The sequence below is a fragment of the Colossoma macropomum genome, unplaced genomic scaffold, assembly GCF_904425465.1.
Source record: "Colossoma macropomum unplaced genomic scaffold, Colossoma_macropomum, whole genome shotgun sequence".
Classification (NCBI taxonomy): domain Eukaryota; kingdom Metazoa; phylum Chordata; class Actinopteri; order Characiformes; family Serrasalmidae; genus Colossoma; species Colossoma macropomum.
The window spans coordinates 30214248-30233366 of NW_023494786.1; the positions used below are offsets into that span (position 1 = coordinate 30214248).

At 38.5% G+C, this 19119-nt stretch overlaps 1 protein-coding gene across 1 annotated transcript in view; it reads right to left on the reverse strand.

Annotated features, from left to right (window-relative positions):
• Positions 1-1214: 1214 nt before the first annotated feature.
• plppr5a (phospholipid phosphatase related 5a) overlaps positions 1215-19119 on the reverse strand; it is a 56290-nt gene continuing 38385 nt past the window's right edge. Inside the window, exons 4-6 of the mRNA XM_036556235.1 lie at positions 17275-17451; positions 9502-9636; positions 1215-1244 (exon numbers count right to left, since the gene is read on the reverse strand). Of these exons, the coding sequence (XP_036412128.1) occupies positions 1215-1244; positions 9502-9636; positions 17275-17451 (342 nt within the window). The remainder of the gene's footprint in view (positions 1245-9501; positions 9637-17274; positions 17452-19119) is intronic.

The following is a 19119-nucleotide window of genomic DNA, read 5'->3' on the forward strand; positions in this document are numbered from 1 at the left end:
TCGTACCCTCTGTCCTATCAGCTAGCTCCACAATTTCTGCAGCAATCTCCACCACACTTCAGATAATGTTATTATGGACAAGCGTTCTGCAGTAATTTTTGGCAATGATACTGTATCCCTAACAATCATAGCATTTCATTTAAGAGGATCAATCAGAAGAGCATTTCTTGATACATCGCAAGCACCTTTTAAAGCATCAAACAGGACAACAAACCACAATAAACGGTGATAAAATAATCTACGCTCTTAAAAAAGATGGTTCTTTAAGAGTTCTTTAGTAAAGAAAATGGTTCTATTTAGAGCCATGAACACTCAAAGAACCCATTGCATGATTAAAGGGTTCTTTGCATCATGAAAGGGCTCTTCAGAATGTGCTGTAGATGGTTCTCTATAGAACGTTTTTGAAAAAGGTTCTATATAGCATCCAAAAGGGTTCTTCTATTGTTATGATGTCAAGCTTGTGACAATAGAAGAACTGTTTTGGGTGCGTTACAGAACCCTCTAAAGCACATTCTCCATCAATCATGATGCAAGGAACCCTTAATCATGCAAAGGGTTCTTTGAGTGTTCATAGTTCTATATAGAACCATTTTCTTTACTAAAGAACCCCTGAAGAACCATCTTTTCAAGAGCGTATGTATCGTTCACACAATGGTTCAGTTTGTAGACAATAACAGTAATTAATTCATGGACCAATCAGAAAAAAACAAAAACAGACTTTCTTTTACTGATGAAATCAAAGTTTTCCATTCCGCCTTAAATGTTAGGTGCAAGAATGTAACTGCTGCACCATTTAAGGTGGAACAGGAAATTCAAATACAAAGCCAATTTCAACCTCATTCATTACTGTAACAAATGGCCAATAAATCATACACAGTCTAATGATTTAAAAATTCAGTTGGAGAGCAAAATTGCACTACGCTGTTGCTTTGCAACATTAGTTCCTGATCCTGCATATTTATAGGACACAGATGCAAACTGTGATCTTCTGATTATTATAAAAATAGGAATATGCACTACATTTGGTAAAAAGAACAACACAAGGGAAACGGTGTCTACACTAAGGTGCAGGACTTCAGAACAGGGCAAAGCAAAACAAGCCAATTCTTGGAAAAAAAAAATCCATCAAATTCATTTTGCACTGAAAGTCATTTGTCACCAAGGAGAGCAGCAACGTTTTCCACAGGACTGGGGACTCTCTTGCTTCTTCACTGTCATGTGACCTCGGCGTAGGTGATGGGACTCTGAAAACCACAAGATAAACAAAACATGAAGACCCGTCCTTCTGCTACTGTCCATTTGTTTGGAAGACTGAACATCAACTTTCTAGCCCATCGACCTCGTCCTCACTTGATGGTGCCAGACGTTTTCAGACAACAAGTGAACATCATTTCCATTGATAAGGATTATAATCCAGCATCGTTAATTATTTTAATCTGATACAGATTTATTTTTTTGATCCAAAATAAAATACACTATATGGACAAAAGTATTGGGACACCTACACATTACACCGACAGGAGCTTTTATGAATCCCATTCTAAACCCATAGGCATCAATATGGAGTTGGTCCCCCCTTTGCAGCTATAACAGCTTCCACTCTTCTGGGAAGCTTTCTACAAGATTTTGGAGAGTGTCTGTGGGAATTTTTGCCCATTTTTGTCCAGAAGAACATTTGTGATCAGACAATGATGTTGGACGAGAGGGTCTGGCTCACAATCTCCATTCTAGTTCATCCCAAAGGTGTTTGATGGGGTTGCGGTCAGGGTTCTGTGAGGGCCAGTCAAGTTCTTTCACACCAAACTCACCCAGTCAGGCCTTTATGGAGCTGCTTTGTGCACTGGGGCTCAGTCATGCTGGAACAGAAAAGGTTCTTCCCCAAACTGTTCCCACAAAGTTGGAAGCATAGAATTGTCCAAAATGTCTTGTGACGCTGAAGTATTAAGATTTCCCTTCACTGGAACTGAGGGTCCTAGGCCAACCCCTGAAGACCAACCCCATAGCATCATCCCTCCTCCACCAAACTTTACAACTGGTGTGACTGAAACACATGAACTCAATAATTAGGAGGGGGATCCCAATATTGTTTTGATTAAGGCAACCTTAGCTAACTAGGCAAACTTAGCAACTGTTTTGTAGCTAATGCTAAATCTTTAGCCACCATCTGTACAGGGATGTATTATCTGGTTTGGTTTCAATAATTTGTTTTTATTTAAAAGCTCAATTGAGTATCCACATTATTTCTACACTCCAATGCGCTTTGAAGTCAATAATCTTAATTACTGGAATGCTTCTTTGCTTTTATGCCGATGTTTGAAATTGATCTGACAAGAAACCTGGACCTGCAGAGGAGAAATATCTTAGGGGATTCTATTTATGGCTGATGCAAAGTACTTATGCCAATAATGTCATTGCATTTTAACTTTAATTTAATTTTGTTCACGCTCTCAAGTACAGGCATAAAAACACAAAGCGATGCTATGTAAAAATGTAAAAATCTGTTAATTCACTTAAGTTTTTTTATTAAACCAGTGAATTCTGATGTCAGTTCTAGTTAAAATAAAGACATTTTAAACTCTTTAAAGTTTAAACACTTTAAACATTTCTTTAAACATTTTAAAGTCTTTCTGCAAAGTTTTGAATTTGAAATGTGTCTTTTATTACAAGAGTGTTAGCCTGTTAGCTTGTTAGCTTTCTGCTAACTTGATCAGCCTACTCCAATGAGAGCAGACTACATCCAATTACAGAGAATATAAAGTGTGAATCAATTAAAGAGAGTCTATTACACTCTCATAAAAAAAGGTAGTAAACTGTCACTGGGGCAGTACTCCTCTTGTCACTGGCGTGGGACTTTCAAGGGTACATCTCAGTACCTTTAGTCAGGGAACATAACTGAACCATAATCCATTGAAGTTATATTTTCTGAGTTGTACTGACTCCACACACCCCGTCTCGTCTCCAGGCTTTTATTTTACTGTTCTGTTTTAAATCATTTGGTTATGAAAAGATACAAATCTGTACTTTTCACCTGGAAAAACCTATTTAAGATACACAATCAGACCTTAAAACCACTGTTGTACCTTTGAGGGAACATTTACATTGTTTGTACCTTGATGAAGAAAAATGTATCTGCACAGAACCTTTATTTCTAACAGTGTAGCAGCAACCAGTGATGCTTAACTGGCAATTCTTTATATGGCTAGATTATATGTGCATGGATTTCAACAATAACAGCTAGGCTTTATCAAGCTGTGATTATGAAGTACTGCACTTTCCTGAGAGGTTTAAGATCATAATAATCCGATTCTTGCCGTAGTTTCAGTTTCACTCTGCTGTGGTTTCAGCTGCAAACTGCACAGTAATGCTTCAGAGACATTTAACAGGACATAATAACTTAACAAGTAAGCATATTTTCTGTGACTTAGTGAAAACAGTAATGACCACTTCCATTCCCCAACCAGATATTTCGGCCATAATCTCACAATACAGCAGTCATGTTAAAAAAAAGGTGGAGAAGCCCGTCACTATTGATTATATGAGTAATGTAGCAATCATTTTGACAATTACCCTGCTAGAAAAAACAGCACAGACCAGCATGCCTGGTCACCAGCAAAGCCAGTATATGTTGTGCTTTGGATGCTGGTATGTTGGTCAACTAGCATGACTATGCTCAGTGATCAGCTAAGCCAGCATCAGACCAGCATTGACCAGCATAAACCAGCATAGACCAGCTTAGACCAGCATGAACTTGGTCTGCACTGTAAAAAATGGCTCGTCAGATCGACCTAAAAAAATATGTCATGTGATAACAAGTAAATTAACTAGTTTTATTCAACCTAAATATATACTTTAAATGAGCGCTTCTTTCAATCAAAGTAGATTTCTGAGTTGAATCAAACTAGTTCAATTGCTTGTTACCACATGAAGTATTTTTTAGGTAGATCTGCCGAGCGATTTTTTACAGTGCGTGTTGTTTTTTCAGCAGGGTAACTGACTAATGTTCAGGCGTTTATCATTTTTTAATTGCTTTATTTAAGGCCAAACAAAAAAAATAGATTTGACTAGAAAACAGACTTGAAACATTTAAAGCTTGTAACAGATTTCCAGATGTATATTCTTCACTTTGTAAATTGATGAATATTATTGGAGAAGCCTGTTAGCCGTCTGTCAAGCTGTATAGCATAGACCCTAGTCAAACTTTTTATTTTAACTACAGTTTGGAACATCAGCCATTTAGTTTCACTTTGAAAACATTCAATTCGTAACTACAACTATAAATGCATTAGTGAGTTCTTGCTGGTGTGGGTTTCCTCCCTTTCAGTGACTGTCACAAATGCGACTTGATTACTAATAACTCCCTCATGTGGAGGATGTTCAGACTGCTAAGCTGGGCTATAGAGTTACCTGCAGGTATCCTGTTTATCTTCAATAAGCCATTCATGGAGAATGTAAAACTATCTCTTTTTGAACATGCTACTGATTTATTAAGTAACTGAGTATTTAATGAAAATGGATACATTAGTTTTTACCATATTCCACGAACATGACAACCATGCCCGTGCATGCCATGCATGTACATTTGGACCACTGATCTAGGTTGATGTACAGTCTGTAACTGTTCTTCTCAGACTTTGAGAATCACTTTAACCATTTTCAAGATTAACGATGTAGCCTTGAAACAACCACAGACAGAGTGGGTGCTAGCCATGCATCGCAGACGCATACAGTATGTCTTCAACAGTCTGATAATCTTGATGAACTACCTGCTGCAGGCCTGTGGCCTGCCCTCATATGAATCTGGGGAAGTCACATTGAGCTATTTATCATATGTAGAGGACAGAAGAGCCATTGCTCCTCTAGGGCGCAGGTCAGAGGTTATGGACACTGCTATCTAAATTACAAATACACAGTCTGCCTGAGCCTGGGCTGCTGAATATTGCATGGCCTAAAAAACATTGTTGAACACTGATCAAGATGCTACTATGGATTTATTTGCCTCTCATTAAAAACAGTGCTGTCACAATATTATAGTCCACTGGTAAATGTCCTGCTGCTTGACCTTTAACTTGAATGATTCGCATACTCAAAATACAGGAAATAATAGTATTTTTTTAATGAAACAAATGAGTTGCCTATAGTGCACATTGTCAGCATTTAAATCAGTATACGAGGCTAAAGGCTGCCGGCAACTGAACAACCTAACCATGTAACGATGATGACTAATAAGCATAATTACACATAATTTGCATTTTTAGGTCAAACTGAATGTAACACATTCTGTGTTATGCAGTTTTGGCTTTATATTCGGGCTTGTGCACAGGTTTCATACAGAACATGCAGGCAGAATCTGTCCAGATTATGTCTGTAATTGGTGCAAAAAGCCCAGTCCATTGTGCCCTCAGTGTCTTACAGATTTTTGGCTGGTTAAAGACTTTTCTCTCCCCTTATGTAATAAGAAAATACACACCTAAACATGCAGTTTTTGAGCCGTGTGCATGGAAAAATCAGCTGCACTTCTCTCCCTTATGCATATGCATTGCACAGAAAATAAGTGGAGCTATGGTAAATGCAATATGTTGCTCAGCTACTAAAATTTGAGCAACTATGGTGGACAGGTTTGCCTGTAATTTTCCCTAATCAGACGTAAATTAGTGTTAGTGTCTCAAATGCAGTTACTGGGAGTTTTCTTCAACAACAGCAGCAAACACAGCAGCTAGTCAAAAGAACAGGCCTCAAAGATGTGCTGAAGAAATATTTACCAACATTATCTCAGCTCTCTGGACAGATGTACACATATGAAAAAATGCAGTGCAAATGATGCCGTGATGCATATGCAAATTTCCCAAATTCTATTTTGTTTTAACTGGAGTAACGTAACACCCCATAGAATGTTATGGTGGAAAAGAGCTTCGTTTATTAGCACTGCTATCTCTTCATCACTAAACTTTCATTTTCTGTTTTGTCTTCACGGCTCTGGCAAACGTTATCCTTTGTGGTGTTCTGCAGGGTTCTGTATTAGGCCCACCTTTATTTCCATGTGCATGCTATTCGGTACACAGTTATATATCTGTTGAGCCAGATTATACTAGTGCTTTAAATAAACCAAGAACTGAAATTCTCATTACTGGTAAAAAGTGAAGAATACAACAGTTTTAAGTGCTCTGAGCAATCTGGCTCCAAAAAGTAGAAGTTAGAAATTTTGGAGTGGAAATTTTATAGCCTGACTAGTTAAAAAATAAAAGCTGAAAACGCATTTATTTAGTTTAGCATTTTATTAGCATTTTATTATTATATATATTTATCATCCTGAGTATTTTGTTTCTTTATGAATTATTCATTTATTCATTTTTTATTTAATGCTCTCTTTCTTTCTCTATTTCTTTTATCTTTTATTTTTATTTAACAAATGTTTATTTTAATTTCATTTTATCATGTGCTGTTCACTGTTTACATGTACACCATCAGTTCTCCGTACAGCTTCATTTAATTATACTGTGAAGCACTTTGAGCATTTTTATTGCATTTTTATATATGAAAGCTGCTATGTAAATAAAGATGATGATGATGATGATGATTCTTCTTATTATTATTATTATCATTATTATTATTATTATTATTATTATTATTACATAACATTATGTAATAGATCATAGATAACCAATGGGTGTACCCGTTGGTCTAATATGTAATAGTAATGATGAGATCAGTCCAATATAATGGATCAGTTTCTTGGACATATAGTAAGACTAGTCTTGGACCACTTCATTTTGAATGAAAATGTAGTCCAGGACTAGGGTTAATACCTGTCCAGGAAACTGACCCTAAACGTTTTAAACATATTCAGCTCTTGACTTTGACTTACCTTATATTTTATTATTGTATTATATTATATATTTATCTGGATGGAATACATCAGGTCAGATTTGTATAATGGCTTGAATGATGAAAGATAGTAGAAATATATTTGTAGAAATGTAGTAACGGAGAGATGCAGGTAAGATTCTTTCTTTCCATGCTACATTATAGTAATAATGACCTGAAACATCTTATCCAGTGAAAGACAGAAATGAACTCTGACACAGACACGCACGAGCCAAAGCACATGTTAGATTTACATTTTTATGCTAATTTCTATGTTTTTGCCCATGGAGCTGTGGAATTCGTGCCACATAGCAGACAAACACAATCCTTCCACAGGCAGAGAGCACAGAGGGTGCACAAAATGACCCCAGATGGCTGAAGCAAGCTTTCAAGTTTGGTTCTGAAATGATGTCTAATGCTTCCTGATTTCTGAGCACTCTATGCATTTCTAGCATCAATAACAGGGCTGTAATGCTCACTAATTGTTATCACATTTGCCTTGAAGGCTGCCTTCTGCGTCCTGAGCGTTCTGACCAATCACAGATGTCCTTTGGGTGTTTGCATGCATCACGGCAACCGATATAAACAATTTTGGTCAAAAACAAGGCCGGCTGATTTTGAAACACATAACATTAAGGGTTTGCTGATGTGTTTTAACATATTGGAAGGTATACTGAAATTGTAAAATGTAGTAACGATGGACTACATACAAATAGTTCTATACTGTAGAAATACTCTTGGTAAATATTACTTGAGTAAAAGTGCAAAAGTATTCTATGTAGATTTCTACTTGAATAAAAGTGCAAAAGCACTTGCGCATGTACTTAAGTATCAAAGTAAAAGTACTTTAAGTTGTGGTAGACAAAACAAGTTCGATCAAGGAGACTTGTGTGGCTGCAGAAATGAAAACCAAGTTTGCTGTTAGCTTCTGAAGTCACACAGGTTTCCTAAATAGCACCTGTTCATCATATACAAGAATATAACACAATATCAATAATATCTCACTGTACCTTTACTTTTTAAGTACATTCACAAGCAAATACTTCTTTTTTTTAGTATTTGGTAAAAATGTACTATGAATGATATGTCTATAAGAACCTATTAACACATTCATAATACATTATATTGCATACATAAGGCATCATGAACATGGCTGTAAATAAGAATTGTTAACATAATGCATAATACAAGTGGTGCTCATAACAAAATATAAGAGCTTGTAAGCTGCATTTGTCCACTCTAAGTAAAGTGAAGCGCACTGTACTGAAGCCTCTTCTGGTATTATGAGTGAGGCTTCAAGTTGAAGTATTTACTGAAGGATTTACTGAAACACTAAAACATACAAAGTAAAGCACATTACAGGCTTCAAATGTCAGAGTTTAAACTAGATATCCATCAGTGTTTTACCCAATGTGGGGAAGTAAATGTACACCACCGTTAGCTTGGCACTAACTTAACACTGCATATCCAATAGAATGCTAGCAGAAATCAGCATTACTGTAGTGTAGTGATACAGAGTGAAGGGTTCTAGCGCCTGACGTTAGAACCAGTGAGGGAGCAAATCACAATGACAGCACTCTACTCTCTCACCTCTCCCTCTCCAGGCCTTCTTCACACTCAGTGTGATGTCAGAGGGGGTTCAGGAGAGGGGTCTGATGGGTACTTGGTTTGCTGTGTTGTAATGTAACATTTAAAGTGAGAGCGCTTGTTAAGAAAAGCGCACTGGACAGCCTGTTTGGAGCATCTGGATATTCGGGACTTCCCCGAAGATGCAGCCCTAACAGCACCAGTGGTGAGAAATAAAATATTAGAAATAAATTTGTGTATTTGTCTTTACAATCTCCAAGCTGGGACTGACTTCTTTGGCACTGATGTTATTAACACTACTGATAATGCATTATGTTAACAATTCATAACGTGTAATAAACTTGGTTATAAAGTGTAAGTCAGTGTAATTCATTTTTATATTTATAACCATGTTTGAAATGCCTTATGAATGCATGAATGTGTTTACAGATGCTTAAAAATGTGACAAATATTGCAGAACTGCTTTAAATTAGCCACGTTCAGGACTTTCAAGCATGAACTGCAAGCAAGGCGCTTTCACATCAGGTTCAACTGCATCCAAATCACCGCTTGTTTCGTTGTCGTTCGACAGTTTCCTGAAACACACGCAGAGCAGTTCGTATGTCATTCAGGAGGTCGAATCTGCATTCATTTCTATTCAGCTTTGATGAATAAGGGGCAGCGTTACTTTGTCCCCTATAATCATTCAGCCCTATTCAGTACTTTTTAAACAAACACGTACTGTGTTCAAAAAGTCCTGGGCAGTTTCACATTTCATTAAAATCACCTCCATGTGCCGCGGTTGATGCATAACGAACGCTAAATCGATACCCACTATAAAAGCCAGGTCTTTAGCACTGTCAAAAAAATCACTCTCGCTCGTCTACCTGATCGGACAGCTAATTACCCTGCCAGCTTAGCTGCTTGTCCCACTTCTGCAGAGCCCTGAGAGAGCAGCATGGAGCTCTGACTGCATTTCTCCATCAAAAATAACACCGATTCGGAGGCATCCCGGGATATGAAAGGGGCCCGGAGGGTAAAGCCAGCTTTACTTGAAGGCTGGAGGCGGAATACCTGTGAGGATATGTATTTCTCCATGGTGTGCTCCATCCTGGGCTGGCCGAGCATGGGAGCGCTGGAAACGTTTTCCTCCGGTGGAATCTCACCCAGCAGCGGCTTCCCTTTGAAGTTCTTCACCACGCAGACCACCTTAGAGAACAGCCCACGCAATCATGACAGAGAAAGAGAAGGAAAGAGACAGGGCTGTTACGATTACTCAAATAAACTCATATTAAAATTTTTTATTCAATTTATCTTGAATAGGAAATGATTAGATGCAAATTTTACAATGATAATGCAAATTTTACAGTACAAAACAGAGCCTGATAGACATCAATAGGGCTCTGCTTGGTTTGTTATTGCCCAGGTAAAGGGGACGTCCACCCATTTTTCAAAAGAATCTGCATAATTTTATGGTTAAGATGTGAAGAAAGTCAGAGTGGTTTGGTGTGAAATGCTCTGTTCTAGAGAAACAAAATTGCTCACAGTGGTGGTGATAGGAGCCAGATGTCCACTGGACGTCCACCTCTAAAAGCTCCCTCACAGAAAGCTATTACATGTAATAGTTTTGAATCCACCGCCTGATGTCTGAGACACTGTTTTAATACCACAACTATAAAAAAATCCATTTTTTATAGTTCATTTCACACCAAACCACTCTGAATGGCTTTGTTTACATCTCAACCACTGAATTATGCACAAGTGTTGAAAAATCAGTGTAATTCCCCTTAAAGTAGATTTTTATTGTTTTGCCTTTTTGATAACTCTTCAAAATAATCAATACATTACTGGATTACTAATGTAATCAATAGTGACTGCTCCAGAAAGAGAAAAAGAGTGAGTGTAAAAGCGCTTTTAGACCTCCAGAAAGAGCCGGGGGCAGTTTTTCAGCGAGAGAAAGCCCCGGCTCCTCTCGGCGAAGGCCGTGAATGATGGTTTATGTAACTTGTAGCTGGGCAGGGTACCTCGCATGACTAGCTGCCCTAAATGAATCTCTGTGTGCTCTCTCAGAGGGGAAGTATGCAAGTCTGTCCCAGAGCGCAATCATCCATTATCAAGGCAAAACGAGCATTTTCAATGAGACAGGGACAATATGGGCAATGTTAGAGCGGAGCGCAACAAAGAGCAGGGGATGATTTTAAATGGAGGACATCTCAGGGCACCAAGCCCTGCAGTCAACTGTTGAATTAAAAAAAGATGCAGCAATTCATCCTCTACAATGCACGCTTTGAAATCTGCAGCCGGTTTTGTTTGTGCTCAGTGTTCTTAGCGATTCTGGGCTGTAAGATGTTAAACAAAAAGGGTAGAACTTACTGATGAGTAGACGCCCTTCACTGTAGTTAAATCACTGAAATGCACGGCCTTGTGTGGCTTATTGACCTTATAATATGGCAGCAAAATAGAATATGATAAAACTCCAGTGTTCAATAAATTATTGAATTTATCATTATTAATAAACCCAGTGGACGGTTCTTCCTCCATGCAGTGTAGCTCATTAACAGTGGGCTATGGCTGCCAAGCAATATAGATGTTACTCCTATGTTTTAACTTGATTTCAACCAATTTTTCAACGTTTCTGCATAATTAAATGGTTAAGATGTAAACAAAGCCATTCAGAGTGGTTTGATGAGTAAATTCTCCCTCCTTTCTAGAGAAAATGACCAGCTTACAATTTTGGCGATAGGAACCTGGGGTCAAAAATATGCTCATAAATGACCGCTGAACCCAAATGGGTCTTCTAAGTTTTATATGTAATGTCGATTATGGGAAAATAGCGGTATGTTTAAAAAAAAGTGTTTTCTTTTTGTATCTATATTATCTTATACACCTGTGTACACCTCTCCAACATAAATGTCACAAACATCAAGCAGTGTATTCAAAGCCATTTAATGTAATAACTTTCTGTGAGGGAGCTTTTAGAGGTGGACGTCTGGTTCCTATCACCACCACTGTGGACACCGTCTGTAGAACAGAGTATTTCACACCAAACCACTCTGAATGAACTTTGTGTACATCTTAACCATTAAATTATGCAGAAATTGGTCATACGAGTGTATACGAGTGAGTATTTTACAATGGCTTCAAAGGCGGTTCAGCCAATCAGGTTTTAGAACCAGAACTCTTTATGAACTTTGTTTTATAAACACACTCACATTCGATGCACACATATTTGTAAGCAGACATCCTGATCTCCTCCCACTACTAAATCCTCCTCCAAGTTGATGCCATATGACATTAGGATGCTGTAATGTTTGATTTTACCACACACTGTCCACTCCCACCTCCCCCCTCCCCTTCGTCTCCAGCTGGAGAAATAGGTCAGTGTATATCACAGCCTCATGAGCCGGCCCCAAGAGGGAACACGCACATTCCACACAACCCCATCCACAACGCTGCTTTCCCCCAGCACGAACCAACTGAACGACAGACCCCACACTGTACACACTTTAAAGTCTGACCTTTTGTTGTCTCAGCATCGCGCTGCTTCAACACTCACTGAACATTTAGCCAAGAGGAGAGAAAGGCCGAAGCTGGAGCTGTGTGGCTTCGCCCCATCTGAATTTCTCAAGATACATCTGTACATAGGTGATAACTGAACTTTAAATATCAGCATTTTATTTTTACATTGCCATTTATATTTTGTAATTAATATTTTTTTATTTGTTTATTTATTTATAACCCGATTTTTCCCCTAATTCAGTAATGCCCAGTTCAACCTGCTAGCTAGGTCTCACCCTATCACACAATGCTACCAAGCAGGCAGGGTAAATGCTATCACATGCTTCCTGAAGACATGGGAAGCTCCAGCACATCTTTCAAATGGCCCTTAATGCAATGTCACTGGACAGCTCAACATGCTTGCAGGAGAATGCTAACTGCTAATTCTGCTACATCACCTAAAAAATAACCTGCCTTGGCTAGCCCAATGCTGAGTGATGGGGAAAGAGGGAGGACCATCCTACCCACCCAGAAAGAGAGGACAATTATGCTGTTTTGGACTCCAAGGTACAAATGGCTATGGCATCGCTGGGCTTTAAACTTGCGATATCTTGACGAAAGTGGGTTTCCCTTAACATACGTTTTTTTTAAAAAAATGCAATATTGGTGAGCCTTATTTGAAAAGGGATAGGCTACACCCTCTCTCTGCGAGTAGCCAATCAGAATAAGCCTTTTTAGAGCATGTACTTTGAACAGTTAACGAAAAAAGCCCTGAAAAACAGCCCAGCTCATTATCCCTCCTCCACCAAACTTTACTCTTGGCACTATGCATTCTGGTAGCGTTCTCCTGGCATCTGCTAAACCCAGATTCATTCATTAGATTGCCAGATAGCAAAACATGATTCATCACTCCAGAGAACATGTTTCGACTGCTCCAGTCCACTGGCAGTGTGCTTGACACCACTCCAGCCGACAACTGGCCTTGCACATAGTGATCTTAGGCTTGTGTGCAGCTGCTCGGCCATGAAAACCCATTTAATGAAGCTCTCAGCTCATAGTTCTTGTGCTGATGCTGCAGAGGTAGTTTTGAACTCTGTAGTGAGTGATGCATAAGAGAATAGGTGATTTAGAAATGCATCATCACTCTGTGGCCCTGCTCTGTTGAGTTTGTGTGGTCTACTGCTTCGTGGCTCAAAATGATGGCACTTACAGTTGGCTGGGGTAGATCTAGCAGGGCACAAACTGACTCGTGGCAAAGGTGACCTGCAATGACAGTGCCACATTTAAAGTCAGTGAGCTCTTCAGTACGACCCATTCTCCTGCCAATGTTTGTCTATGGAGATTGCATGACTATGTGCTTGATTTTATACACCTGTTAGCAATGGGTGTGGCTGAAACTCCTGAATAATTAGAAGGGGTGTCCACATATTTCGCTAAAACAATTTCTATAACACTCAGCTCTGGCATATTTTATTTAGAACACATTGATAATAAATTGCAATATTTTCCACTTTCATTTTCTTATCTTCCAACAGGCTGTGGGAAGAGGTGCGGACAGCTCCTACATACAGCTGTCCCACTCCCCACTTCTGCTTTTCTGCTGTTTTCTGCTATGTTTGAGTGCTTCATTATGTTTCCGCTTTGTGTCTTATAGATGAGGAGCCCTATGGCCATGCACGTGCCATGCAGGCCACATGGGTCTGACCAGGCACAGATGTGTCTGTTCCAGCCAGGCATAGCAGCAACACCTGAGAACAAAGAGTCAGCTCGCTGATAAATGATTTATGTACTGGAGAATTTAAAGGAAAACTCCACTGTTGTTCAGCCTGAGCTACATCTGTCACATCTGTGGTGTACAGTACAAATTTAATGCACGTTCCGTTGAAATATACACAATGCAAACCACGGGCAGTTGTTGAATTCTATAGTAAACAACTATGTACTATAAAACATGCACAGCCTTGTGTGGCTTATTGACTTCATTATATGGCAGCAAAGTAGAATATGATAAAAAAAAACCTCCAGTGTTCAATTAATTATTGAATTTATCATTATTAATAAACCCAGTGGACAGTTTCTCCTCCACTCAGTGTAGCTCATTAACAGTGGGTTATGGCTGCCAAGCAATATAAATGTTATTCCTATGTTCTAACTTGGCACATTAAAGGGGATTTCAACCACATTTTAAAAGTTTCTGCATAATTAAATGGTTAAGATGTAAACAAAGCCATTCAGAGTGGTTTGATTGGAAATTCTCCTTCCGTTCTAGAGAAAATGACCAGCTTACAATTTTGGTAATCGGAACCAGGGGTCAAAAATATACTCATAAGTGACCAATGAATCCAAATGAGTCTTCTAAGTTTTATATGTAATGTCGATTATGGGAAAATAGCAGTATCTTTAAAAAAAAAGTGTTTTCTTTTTGTATCTATATTATCTTATACACCTGTGTACACCTGTAATGTAGTAACTTTCTGTGAGGGAGCTTTTAGAGGTGGACGTCTGGTTCCTATCACCACCACTCTGGACACCGTCTGTAGAACAGAGTATTTCACACCAAACCACTCTGAATGAACTTTGTGTACATCTTAATCATTAAATTATGCAGAAATTGGTCATATGAGTGTATGTTTTTTAAAAAAAGTGTTTTCTTTTTGTACCTATATTATCAGTTATGATAAACAATTATGTACTGTAAAACATGTAGGTAATGTTTAGCAGAATATTCTCATATTTTTTTTAGAAATTGTAAATTAAGCTACAAATCCGTAAAATCTGTTCCTGGGATGCGACTAGTTTTCCAGAGTGAGAAATGTGTGATACAGGTTGAAGATTCGGTGCTAAAATGCACAATATACTGGCTAAAAGAAACAACTAAATATAGTTAAAACACAGATTGGGACACTAATAAGTTAGGTTTATAAGCAATATTAAGCCACTTTGTGGCTCAGAAGTAACAATTCTGCATACACTTTCCCCCTATGCACATACATTTGGTAAGCATTTTTAACAGTTTCAGTTAACCAATCTAAAAAGTGGGGGTGCTGTGGTCCCCTCAGTCCCCTACAGTCCTGTGTCCTGTGCGCCAGTGTTAGAAAGTTGGATTCAAGTTCTTAAGAACAGATTTGGTAATTCTTTCTTAATTCTATCACACTCCAACACCTGCTGTTATTTTATGCCCAGAATTTAGCAGCTGTCCAATGGCATCTATTATAAGTCATAAAAGACATTATAATACTGATGTGGCAGATGGAGATGAGGCTGGATATTCCTTTAAGGCCACTTCATCACTCTGTCAGAGCATCAGTGATGATCTGAGGCTTCTCTAATACTGTATCACAGACTGCTGATGGCTTGAAATGAGAGTTCATTGACATTTAGCTAATTTCCAAGGTTAAGCAGGTCAGTTAATGCTAGCCTTACTAATTGTAAACATCTGTAAGATGCCATAACATTCATCTGCTGTCTTCCTTTAGCTGCAGTGTTAACTTAGCTGCTGCGTTCCCAATCCTGAACCACATTCACTAAGTTTAGAGGTATTACAAATACACAGTCTGCCCAGTCACTCCGGAGTGGCTGCGCGGTAGGAACACAGTGTCCTATGAAAATAGAGGTGTTTATTATGGCTGGGATTGAATCTCAGGTGTGCTGTGTTCCATCTGTGAAATCTATCAAACCCTCAGGGAACAAGAGAGGCCTTGTTCTTTTTGGAGAGGCATTTTATGGCACACTGGAATTTTATTTCATTTCATTCACAAAATAATGTACTGCAATGCAGTAGCTACTGTGTCTTTTAAAAGAGAGCTCAAATCTTTCATTGTCCCACCAAAATTTTAATCAGGTCATCTTGTAAAGCACGTTGAGGTTCACTGCAATGAAAAGAGCCCTTGTTGGTGTTGTTTTGCCAGGGAGGTATTTCACAAAGCAGGATTTCCCAGTTAGCCAGATAAGCCCAAAGATGAGGACTGTCCAATAAGAATGTCCCTAAACTCTTTTAGTATTGGACAGCCTGAAACTTTGGGCTTAAGTTATCTGGCTATATTGAGAAATACTCCCCCAGATGTGTATACTACAAAGTGGTGGTAATGCAATATGACGATATGACAATACGTTGTTGCTACATGTAATTTTTAATGTGTTTTAAGTATATCTTGGGTGTGGTTAGTGCTTTTAGAGCACTGAACGCTTGAATCATGAAAAAGCCTATACTATAAGTCTATAAACAACATAAACTATTGTATAATAATTGCACAAACTGCATCTTAACAAATGGCTCATTGGATGTCAGACCATTATGAAAACATCTTGTATTATTCATTCATTTATTCATCTATTTACATCTAATAACCCTCCTGTTATTTCTTTAAATAGTTTAATTCTTGCACATGTTAAATGAAATCTAATCATAATCCTCATAGCTTTAATAGTCTTAAATATTGTTTTCTTTCGTGCATTTTGACCATAGAAAGACATCAGAAAAACAAAATATAAGGCTGTCAAAGTTAATGCGTTAATAACTTTTTAAAGTGACATGTGACTAACATCACGAATTTTATTAACACTGCATTTCCTTAGTTTCACTCTTCAACTCAGCTGTAGTAGTGCAGGCTGAAGCCCTCAGCTGTAGCCCTCTCAGTCAAAAACTGCTTTTTAAATAGCTGTTAAATTGATACTTTCAGCACCTTCAGCAGACTAAGCTGGAAAGTCCTCGTGGGAGAACTATGGATGAATCAATGAGCAGCAAACTAACAAAAGCAACAGCAAAGTGGAGCTTCAGTTTCCCTCAAGAGCCTCCACTGAAACAAAAATCTATGTGCTGTATGAATGAGAGAGAGAGGCTACAAGAGTTGAACTAGTGATTGTATATGTGATATATGTGATATTTACACTCATTGTATATATAGATATAGACATTCATTGTTTGGAACATTCAGACACTTTTACTGTAACTTGACGTTGGGGAGATCATGTGATTTTCATGTTTAGGTTGATGTGAACTCATTCACATGATGAAAATGATGTTATTGAATTACTAAAAGTAATACATACTTCTGACAGTGGTTGTTTTGCCCAATCACAAAGCTGTAACGAACTGTGCTGTTTTTAAAATGAAATGATAAATCCTTCTTTAGACAAATTTAAGCAAATAAGACATAAATGATTCATTGTGACTATTTTAATCATTTTACAGTTCTAACCATGTTGCATAATATGTTTTCTACTATAATGCTACATTTTTGCCATATTGCCTTCCTTCAGTATGAGCAAAAAAAGTCTTATTCATATTCATCACAACACAAACAAAGTGATGCAATGATAACAACCATCAGCCTTAAGTTCAGTGCTTACCATAAAGACTGCGATGGCTCCCCCGATGATGAAGCCGGCGATGACATCAGACCAGTGGTTTCGGTACTCCACCACGCGGTTAATCCCCGTTAGGAAGGCCAGACACATGAGCCCGAGGGACAGCACAGGCTTGGCCAGCCGCGTGCCTTTGGCCTTCACCGTGCATGTGATGTACATCTGCGGAAACACATGAGCAGTCACAATCAGTCCTCATTTTCAGCACTGTGGACTCTAGTTTTACAGCCTGCCTGTTCTCTGCTGTTCTGTAAAACCATGTTTATATTTGAGAATTTGGAAAGCGGACCCCCTGCAGACGGATCCTCAGATCCACTAAAGATCCACCTGAACACTGCGACTCCTCACTGCTGTTTACACACCTCACTAATGTAAAAGTAAAAGTGGAAGCATGATATTATACAGGATTCTTAGTTATCCAAAGTGCTTTTTCCACAATTTTCCACTTTTTCCAAATGTAGTTGATAAGCCAAAACGTGTATGGTTTTGAAATTTTACGAACTGTGAGGCTAATGCTGCTAACAAGCAATAGAAGTTAATAGTCACCCAAATCTTTTCTGTAAATACATCCCCAGAATTTCTCTCAACCGGCTCAAAACACATCCAGGTCTTCACAAACGTCACACAGTCTGGTTGATGTGGTTTAGAGCACAGTATGGCTACCTGTGAACTATAAAAATGAACAAAACTGCAGCTGAATGATGCAGGCAGCCACTTTAGGAACCAACAGTCGTTCTTCTGTTGAATCCTTTCAAAGGCACCTTTATTTTAGAGACTGCTTTTAAAAGTTCATATTCATAAATATTTTCTATATTTAATGATTGTGTTTTGTATTTATTGCTAGGGGCCACAGACACATTTTATATCTTAAAAACCCCCAGCAGACCTGTTTCAGACTGTGTGGTATTTGAAGGGAAGCAGTTAAAGTCATTCTGTGCGTCCTCTCTGTTCCTCCTGCTGCTCCAGCCAAGCCTCCGGGGGAAGAAGGAGAGAGGGAGGGAAGAGACAGAGAGAGGGAGAGAGAGAGAGAAGGGCAGCAGTGCAGAAGCTGCCTTCCATCTCTCAGACTGAGGGCGACTAATAAAGCAGATACACTCACATGCACACAGTGTCAGGATGTGGGGTCAAACATATGCGCTATATGTATTATATATAAGTACCTATGTGTAATAGTATTACATCCCGCATAAATTTATGAATTATATATATGCAAGTGTCTGCATGTAATAATAACATATCCCATATGTATTATATTTAATGATATACCATATATATATATATATATGTGTGTGTGTGTGTGTGTGTGTGTGTGTGTGTGTGTGTGTGTGTATAAATTGCATATTTGGTATATATTTTACATATATGTATACATGTGTGTGTATGTGTGTGTAAATAACATATTTGGCATATCAGCCGTCTACAAGCAACTTATTGGTTTTCTATCCTTAAAATTTCAGTCAGGATTTTGGCCTAATTGTACTTAAACCGCTCTAATTAAAGTTATTAATGACATTCATTTAAATTCAGACTCTGGAAAAATATCTGTTCTACCGCTGCTCGATCTCAGCGCTGCCTTGGATACCATTGACCATAAAACTCCCATAGACAGGCTTAAGAAATGAGTTGGACTCTCAGGAACTGTCCTAAAATGGTTCAGTTCATACCTGCAAGGAAGGAACTACTTTGTCGAAGCAGAAAATAATGTTTCTGAGAGAGTGCCAGCGACCTGTGGTGTCCTCCAGGGCTCGATTCTTGGGCCACTTTTATTTAATTTATACATTCTTCCTCTTGGCCAAGTCCAACAAGGCTATGGGATATCTTACCACAGCT